General features: G+C 66.8%; 2 protein-coding genes across 2 annotated transcripts; one reads left to right on the plus strand and one right to left on the minus strand.

The window, feature by feature from the left end:
• Positions 1-523: 523 nt before the first annotated feature.
• Positions 524-5359, plus strand: SPOCK2 (SPARC (osteonectin), cwcv and kazal like domains proteoglycan 2; the record flags this gene model as incomplete). Its single annotated transcript, XM_080620867.1, has 10 exons — positions 524-613; positions 2951-3005; positions 3288-3402; positions 3494-3596; positions 3676-3784; positions 3860-3979; positions 4066-4284; positions 4778-4840; positions 4977-5114; positions 5214-5359. The coding sequence occupies exons 1-10, from the start codon at positions 539-541 to the stop codon at positions 5357-5359; spliced, it is 1143 nt and encodes a 380-aa protein (XP_080476993.1). The 5' UTR covers positions 524-538.
• An 822-nt stretch (positions 5360-6181) lies between these two features.
• Positions 6182-8206, minus strand: TYSND1 (trypsin like peroxisomal matrix peptidase 1). The gene is made up of 4 exons (XM_080620906.1): positions 7161-8206; positions 6949-7082; positions 6681-6866; positions 6182-6591 (listed from the first exon to the last, which is right to left on the minus strand). Exons 1-4 carry the CDS (start codon positions 8165-8167, stop codon positions 6380-6382), a joined length of 1539 nt encoding a protein of 512 aa, XP_080477032.1. The 5' UTR covers positions 8168-8206; the 3' UTR covers positions 6182-6379.
• Between the last annotated feature and the right edge of the window lie 347 nt (positions 8207-8553).

Here is an 8553-nt window from a genome sequence, read left to right on the forward strand (position 1 = left end):
TTGGGGATTGCAGGATAGGGACATGGCAGGCACCGGGGGTGTGGGATGGGGACGTAGTAGGGACGGGGAATGCAGAATGTGGGTTACACGATGGAAATGTGGAAGGGATGGGGGGTGCCCTGTGGGGAGATGGTAGGGACCAGGGATGCAGGATGAGGGATAAAGAATGGAGGTAGGGAAGGGACCGGGATGCAGCCGTGCCATGCCGGCGGCTTCCCCTCCCCGGTGCCGGCGCGCAGGTGCGGCGGGCGCGGCGGACGCCCCGCCCCGGCCCTCCCGCCGGTGCCGCCCGGTGCCGCCCCGCGGCCGCACTCGCCGCCGGCACCTCCCCGTGCGCACCGCACCGCTTCGCGCCGCTCCGCTCGCGCCGCGCGCTCGCTCCCCCCGGCGCTGCGGCAGCATGCGGGGCTGCGGCGGGCGCCGCGCCCTGATGGCCTTGCTGGCCCTGCTCCTGCCCGCTGCCGCCGCCGCAGGACCCGCCGCCGGCCCCGCCATCGGCCCCGGGCCCGCCGCAGCGGGGGAGAGCCCCGGCAATTTCATGGAGGATGAGCAATGGCTCTCCTCCATCTCCCAGTACGGCGGTAGGATCAAGCACTGGAACCGCTTCCGAGACGTGAGTCCGCGCCGGTAGCGGGGGGGGGGGTGGGGGGATCGGGACGCGCCGCTGGGCACCGGGAGCCCCTTCCCCCCCCCGCCGCTGCGGTTGCCGCAGCACGACCCTCCCCCCGGCACCAGCTCCTTCGCAGGCGACCGGGGGTGCTTGGCGCTGCCGGCATCCCGCTGTCTCCCGCGGCGGCCGTGGGCGGCTAACGGCCCCGGTACCCGGGGGATGCTCGCGGCTCGGCAGCGCCAAGACCACCGTGCCCGACGCCACGCCACCGTGCCCATCGCCAAATCTGGCGCGGCTAATGCCAAGGCCACCGTGGCCAGGGCTTGACACCAAAGCCAATCTCGCCAGGCACCTGGGTGTGCTGTCCACTGCACCGCATCAAGGCACAGACAGGCCCTGCCTACTCTTCGCGGGGGCTGCGCCCTAGCCTCAGCCCCTCGGTAGCAGCGCAGCGGGGGTCAGGGCACCTCTGCTCCGCGTTCCGCTGAGCCCTGCGGGGAGCCGGGACCGGCTGTGTCCCGGGGGATGGCGGTCCCGGGGATGGAGGATGCGAGTCAGGGACCAGGAGGATGCAGACACCTCCGGAGCGATGGCAGGCGACGGGCACATTCGGCTCTGGATCCCCTAACCCCGAGCTTTGACGCAGCCCCTCGGTAGCATCTATTTCCAGCCTTTAATTTTCTGGGGCACTTGAGATCTTTCCTGGGCTTATTTTAGACCTTTTCCCCATGTCACACCCAGCTCGTGTCCGGGGGGCGGCGTCGTTGCCTTCTCAGCTAAGGGGGTTTGTCCAGGGGACCTGCGGCAGCCGAGCGAGTGGGGAGGGGGCACACATCAGGCCCCTCCAGTCTTTGTCCAAATGCGTGTCCAGGTTCACCTTGGAGCAAGGATGTGCTGCCGGCAGATGTGCCCCACGACCCCCCCCCCAGATAAACCAGCTAGGGGGACAAAGCACGGGTGAGGGTGCCTGGAATGAGCTAATGCATCCCCGGAGACCTCCACCATCAATGTATCTGGCTGGGCAGTGCAGCACTGGGCACCCGGGACCTCAGCCGCCTGCAAAACGCTCGAGAGGGGAGCACGTGTGGATGTGCCCCCATGGCATTGGGCATTTCCGCGGGATTTGGGGCTGAGAGACCCCCACACATGGGGGTGCTAGCAGCACACATGGGGCCTGCCTAGCTGTGCCAGATCCCCTCGGGTCCAGGGGTCTATGACATTGCCGGTGGCTAGTGTGGATTAATAAGCAAATCCCGTGGATTTATGTGCGTTTTGGCCAAGCAGCACTGGAGTGGGGGTGGGGGGTGGGGGGTGTGTGGGACCCGCGGTGCAGCGGGGAGGAGGCCAGCGGCTGTGCTGAGAGCTGCGCTGCAGGGAGCTGCTGAGCACCGCAGTGTTACTAATCACTGCACGGGAACGCGGCTATCGATTGCAGTGCAAACACTGCTGCGCTGGAGCTAGAGACATCCCCTCCGGAGCTGCCGCTGATTCAAGCTGCCATCCAACCCCCTGCCTGCCCTCCCCAGGGCTGCAGGGATGCTCCTGCCTTATCATGAAACCCACCATAGAGCATCCTGTGGGGTGAGCAGTGCTGCCTGCCAGGAGGGTTTGTGTCCCCCACTGCTCCTCCTGGCTCCTGGGATGCTTTCAGGTCCCCCGGAGAGCAGCCCTGCCTCCCCAGGCAGTGACATCCATCTAAGCCTGCTCCTGGGCTTGCTATGGAAAAAAAATGGGCAGCAGCACAAGGACTGCCACCCCACAGGGATCCCATGGGGCCCTACTGGGCCCCAGGGGGCTTCCTCCACCTAATACCTAATCCATCCCTGTTCTCTGCATTTCCTGGCTGGCCAAGGGACAGTGGGGAAGGTTTTAACCTCTGTAAAGGCTCTCCAGGATTACAGGTCTTGAGCCAGAATGGGGGTGGGTGACTGTGACATCTAGGGGGTGAAAAGACCTTTGGGCACCTCCGAAGGTCAGGGTGGTGAACTGGCACAAGGTGCCCATCACCGTGGGCTCGGGCCAGCAGCAGAGGTTTTGGGCTGTCCTGGGGCTGACGTTGGGTGCTCTTGCTCTCTCTTTCTCTCTCTTTTCCGGTATCGGCTGGGCCATCTCGCTGCCATGCTGCCAGGAGGTGGAGGTGAGCGTCCAGGGGCTGCAAAGCCCTGGTGCAGCCTGCTTTTGGGGGGGAGGCTGCTCCCCACCCCTGCTTGCTCCCCTCCTGGTGTGGGCGGCGTGTGCAATGTAGGGGAAGCCTTGCCAGGCTGGTGGGTCAAGTTGGGTGGTGGCACACCTGGCTCAGTGTCACCTCTCCCGCCACCTGCACTTATCCAGGCTCTGCCCCCTTTGCAGGATGATTACATCAAGAGCTGGGAGGACAACCAGCCTGGCGATGAAGGTACCACTGGGATGGAGCTGGGACAGGTTTGGGATGGGGCACATGGGGCTTGGTGCCAGCCACCATGGCTGGGGGAACACCTTCTGCCTGCATCCCCCAGGCTTTTCCCTTCCAGCTGGGAGCATCACTGGGGCTGGTGCATGCTGGGAAGCGGCAGCTGGTGCTGGGGTGCTGCCCAGCGGCAGCCTGAATGGCACTTTGTGCCAGGCCAGCTGGTGGCCACTGCTGATGGGCTCCCCTGAGGGGTCCCCACCTGCACCTGCCCCTCTCTGCTCCCCCCAGCCCTGGACACCACCAAGGACCCCTGCCAGAAGGTGAAGTGCAGCCGGCACAAGGTGTGCGTGGCACAGGGCTACCAGCGTGCCATGTGCATCAGCCGCAAGAAGCTGGAGCACAGGTAGGAGGGCTGCAGGGCCAGGGCTAAGCCGCTGGTTGGGAGAGGTGAAGATGTGGGGCCAGCACTGACCCCTGCGTCTCACCCCATGCAGAATCAAGCTGCCGAGTACCAAGGGGCATGGGGGCTGCAAGCCCTGCCACTCCGCACCGCTCACTGCCGTCTGCGGCTCCGACGGCCACACCTACAGCTCAGCGGTAAGGATGGCGGCACCTCACCGCAGGGAGGGGGACACTGCTGTGTCCCCCCTGCCGATGTCCTGCTGCCGCCCCGCAGTGCAAGCTGGAGCAGCAGGCGTGCCTGGCCAGCAAGCAGCTGACGGTGCGGTGCGAGGGGCAGTGCCCCTGCCCAACCCCACACAGCCCTGCTGTTGACAGCAAGCAAGGTGAGTGCATGGGGAGCACCGGGGGGTGTCCCCTAGCCCTGCCTGGCCTGACACCGCACCCTGGGCCATTCCCAGAGCCATGTACCGGGCAGGACCTGGCCGACCTGGGCGACCGCCTGCGTGACTGGTTCCAGCTCCTGCGGGAGAATGCCAAGCAGAATGGCTCCAGCAGCCTCCCGGCCAGCCCGACCAGCGGTATGTGTCCCCGCTGCAGGGGAGGGGACATGGGGCACTCTCCATGGGGGGATCCTGGCAGCCATGGGCCGCATCCTGCCCCACAGCACTGGAGAGGAGCATAGCAGCCAGCTGCAAGGAGGCAGTGGGGTGGATGTTTGCCCGTCTGGACACGAGCGGGGATCTCTTCCTGGAAGCGGCCGAGCTGGCTGCCATCAACCTGGACAAGTACGAGGTGTGCATCCGCGCCTTCTTCAACTCCTGCGACACCTCCAAGGATGGCCGCGTCTCTGCTCCCGAGTGGTGCTTTTGCTTCTGGAGGGAAAGTGCGTTGTGATCTGCTGGGGCAGGGGGTGCATGCCTGGGGGTGGTGCTATGGGGTCAGAAGGATGCATACCAAGGGGTCAGGGTAATGCACACTGTGGGGTCATAAGGAATCCATGCTGTGGGGTTAGGGTGGGGGGGATGCTTGCCATGGCAGGACATGCAGTAGGGGGAAACACACCATGGTGGGGGATGCACACTGGGTGGTCATGGGAAACGTATGCTGTGGAGCTGGGGGGGGCAGCACACTGGGGGGAGGTAGGGGATGTGCATGCTGTGGGGTCATGAGGAAGTACACCATGAGTCGGGGGGATGCAAACCATGGGGGGCTGCACACTGCAGGGTCTCAGCAGGCTGTATGCCATGTGGTTGAGGGGGAATGTGCACCATGGGGATGCACACTGCGGGGTCACGGGGCTGCCATCATAGGGCTGGGAGATGGCCACCCTGTGGGGCTGCATGCCCACCCTAAGAGGGCATATGGGGGTGCTGCAGAGCCGCCCTGTCTGAGGGAGCTGGAGAAGATTCAGATCCAAGAGGCAGCTAAAAAAAAGCTGGGTGAGTGAGGGGTCCCAGGACCTTTGTCCCCTGGCAGGGCCCTGCACAGCCAGGCTGGGGAGGGACGGGGACCTCTGTGGGGGACCCTGCCCTGCATGTGGTTGGGTGGCCGTGGGGTGTCATTGCTTCCGTGCAGGCACCTTCATCCCCAGCTGTGACGAGGACGGGTACTACCAGCGGGCGCAGTGTGAGCCGGGCGGCGGGGAGTGCTGGTGTGTGGATCAGCACGGCGTCGAGCTGACAGGCACCCGCAGCCATGGCAGCCCTGACTGCGGTGAGTGCATGGAGAGGAAGCAGGGGGTGATCCCCCTGCCCAGGAAGGGGGCCACAGCCCCAGGACCTGGCCGTGAGCCTCTGCCCCTTGCCCCAGCAGAGGAGGCAGCTGGGTTTTCAGGCGACTTTGGAAGCAGCGTGGGCTGGGAGGACGAGGAGGAGAAGGAGCCGGAGGAGGCGGGTGAGGAAGGCGAGGAAGAAGAGGGTGAAGCAGGCGAGGGCGATGATGGTGGCTACATCTGGTAGAGGAGCAGCAGAGCTTGGCGGGCGGCACAGCCGGGTGGCAGCCCCCCAGCTGGGGGTCCCCGTGAACCCCCGCCACTGGTGTGGTGTGGGGCAGGGGTACCCCCACGGCCTTGTGTGGGATGGGGCATCAGGGTGCTCGCCCAGGGAGGGGGTGAGCAGGGCTGGGAGCTCCGCTTGTGCGAATCTGAGCTTTTTGTCTTTGAGTAAAGCCATGCAGGCCTAGTGCGCTGCTGTGTGCCCTGCGACCGGGCCAGCAGCGCTAATAAACGTGGGGAGAAAAGGAACAAAACCAAACACCCCCTCCATAGATAACCTGCCCCCCTGCCCCGCATCCCCCTCGTGCTGTGCTTGCGTGGCCACCCCGGCCCCCGGCGTTGTATAGCGGCTGTGAAATAAATACCCCGTGCTGTGTCAAGCGCGCTCCTGCCCGTGCCTGCCCTGATGCCCTCTGTGCTCCTGTGGGGGGAGCCAGGGCTGCTGGTGGGGTGCCTCTGGGTCTGGTCCCTGTGTTCAGCTGACGTAAGGATGGAACTGACCTTCCTCCAACTAGACTTACGCCCCAGCCCCAGCACAGGACATCAGCCCAGCACCAAATTAGCCCCATCTTCCTCCTCCACAGGGCCCTGAGCCATAGCAGCACTCAGAACTACCATCTTTTCTCAATCCTGGACCCCAACCTATATCCCTTCCCAGCCACAACTCCTAATCAATCCTACTCCTTACCCAGAACATCCCTTACAAGACCACCCCAATCCAGCCCACATCCCGTCAGGACCTGCACTTCCCCCACCCCAGCTGCTCAGCACCACAGGACACCAGGGCCTCAACTCACAGCATTTATGGCTCCAGAGAGAAAATAAAACAACCTCCAAGCTCCCCGCCAGTCTGGGGTCACCAGCAGCTGGCAAAGGCACTGCCTTTGTCCCTCACCCCAGGATGCTCACCCTCTGCTGGGGTCCAGACACTCAGTCCTGACAGCATCTGGCAGCGCTGTCCCTGTCACAAGCCCCCGCAAGGGGGTCAGAGCTTGCTGGAAGGCCCCGGCTGTCGCTGGAGCCGCCAGGCCGCCCGCACCCCCTCATCCGCCCTGTTGAGCCCAGCAAAGGCAGCAGGGTCGCCGGTGTGGCGGTAGTGCGCGATGAGGGGCTGCAGGATGGTGATGGGGATACAGAAGTTGAGGTGGGGGTAAGTGGATCCTGCACCAGTGTCCCGGGTATTGCTGGCCACGATCCCTGGTGTGGAGAGGAGTGATGCCTGTGTCACCAGGTCCTGCTGAGGGACACACATGGGCCCCCCTCACTCATGAGAGACCCCAGCTTACCCAGGAGGCATCCGCTACGGGAGGAGATGAGGGGGCCACCGCTGGAGCCCCCATGGACAGCGCAGGTGGTCTGCAGCATGACAGGGCGCCCAGCCACTGCCACCACGGCCGACAGGACTCCCACTGTCACTGAGGGGCCACACGCCCTCCCCAGTGCCCCGAACCCCACCACGCTCACCTCCTCCCCTGGGATGATGAGGCAGAAGGTGGGTGTAAGGGGGTGATTTCCCTCCTCCTCCAGCACCCCATGTGTTCCCTGGCCGCTTACCTGGGAGGAAGGTGTCTGCTGGGCATGGAGGGATGAAGCTGGGCATGCTCTCCTCCAGCTGCACCACCGCCACGTCGAAGGGGGACGACTCCTCGGTGGTGAATACCACGCGTCCATTGAGGGTAGTGGCAGGCCTAAGGACATGGGACATGAGACGTCACGGCACGGGCACACAGCGCGGGGACAAGGTGGGGACACACAGCCGCACTCACCGGCCGGGGCCCGGTGCCGGCGTCACTCGGAGCGGGGCACCCGCCTCCACCACGTGCCGGCAGGTAAGGAGCAGCCGCGGTGCCAGCAGCACCCCCGAGCCCCACGATGCCCCGCACTCCACCAGCGCCACCCAGCCCAGCGGGTCCTGCCCGCCGCCTGCCGGCACCGCGGCCACCCGCCCAGGCACGGGCGGCACCACGACCCCGGCTTCGCCCAGGACGCTGGCGCTGCTGCGCAGGATGGCGGAGAGGGAGCAGAGAAGGGTGAGCCCGACCCACTCTGCGCCCTTCCAGCAGAAGGAGGCGGCGATGACGGCCACCAAGAGAGGCCCGTCGGGCAAGGGCAGGAAGGCCCCGCCGCCCTCAGTGCCGGGCAGGCACCGCGCGTCCGTCAGGATGAGGGCGTTCTCCTCCCCGGCCAGGTTGCTCACCACCCCTCTGCTCAGGGTGTTGAGGAACAGGTCGGGGCAGAGGGCGCCGAACGGGGACCCGCAGGCCAGCAGCCCCTCGCCCTTGCGCAGGCAGCTGGCGCTCGCTCGGGCGGTCCAGCCCTCCCCGGGGGTGTCGAGGCCGGGCACCCGCAGCCAGGCGAACCAGTGCAGAGACCGCGGGTCGTCCCCCGCCGCCTCCCCGCCGAAGCGCCACTGCTCGGCCGGCCCGAAGGCTCGCCCCAGCGCCTGCTGGAAGGCACCACAGGGCACCAGGGCCAGGAGCCTGGCCTCATGCTGCTGCAGGCCGCCGGCCGGGGCGTCGAGGCCAAGGGCCGGGGCTCGGATCCCCGCCGGGGGCTGTAGGACGAGGATGCGCGGACAGGGCCGGAGGGCGGCAGGCAGCAGGGCGCGGGGCTGCGCCCAGACGGCGGGGCCGTCCCGCAGAAACGGGGCGAAGACGGCGCCTTGGCACAGCACCAGCGCGGGGCCGCGGCTCAGGACCACACCGCTGCAGCTCCAGGGGCCGTCGGTCGGGCCGGAAACGCTGACCACGCAGCAGACCCCCTCCTCCGCCATGGCGGCGGCCGCGCGGCTGGCAGCCTGCGGAGCAGCCCGCGGGCAGCGCTGCCGGCGGGGCGGGGCGGGGAGGGGCGGTGCCAAGCAGTGCAACGCGGAACGGTCAGACCCGACCGCGCCGACACCGCCCCCCCGCGGCCCGCAGCGACCGGGAGGGCTGGGCCGGGCCTCGGTACCGCCTCCCGGGCAGGGGCCGGTACCTCTCGGCCGTGGGCCACGCCTCTGCCCCCCCGCCCCCTGCCCGGGGCCCTCTTATCCGTCCCTGTACGACCGGTCGTTCCGGGCCGGGTGCCGGCGTCCTTCCCTCTGTCCCCCGGCATGTTGCCGGGTCCAGCCTCGCTTGCCTCACGGAAGCGTTCGCTTCCCTGCTCTCCCGAGGAGCAGGA

The sequence above is a fragment of the Psittacula echo genome (assembly GCF_963264785.1).
Source record: "Psittacula echo genome assembly, chromosome: 6".
NCBI classification, from domain to species: domain Eukaryota; kingdom Metazoa; phylum Chordata; class Aves; order Psittaciformes; family Psittacidae; genus Psittacula; species Psittacula echo.

What these genes read in the sequence shown, in the direction of transcription:
- TYSND1 (XM_080620906.1), bottom strand. Translation starts at nt 8,167, where the DNA reads ATGGCGGAGGAGGGGGTCTGCTGCGTGGTCAGCGTTTCCGGCCCGACC. An exon ending in CCGGCACCGGGCCCCGGCCG is followed by an intron (nt 7,083 to 7,160) that starts GTGAGTGCGGCT and finishes CCATGTCCTTAG; the next exon opens with GCCTGCCACTACCCTCAATG. An exon ending in CCGTAGCGGATGCCTCCTGG is followed by an intron (nt 6,592 to 6,680) that starts GTAAGCTGGGGT and finishes TCTCCACACCAG; the next exon opens with GGATCGTGGCCAGCAATACC.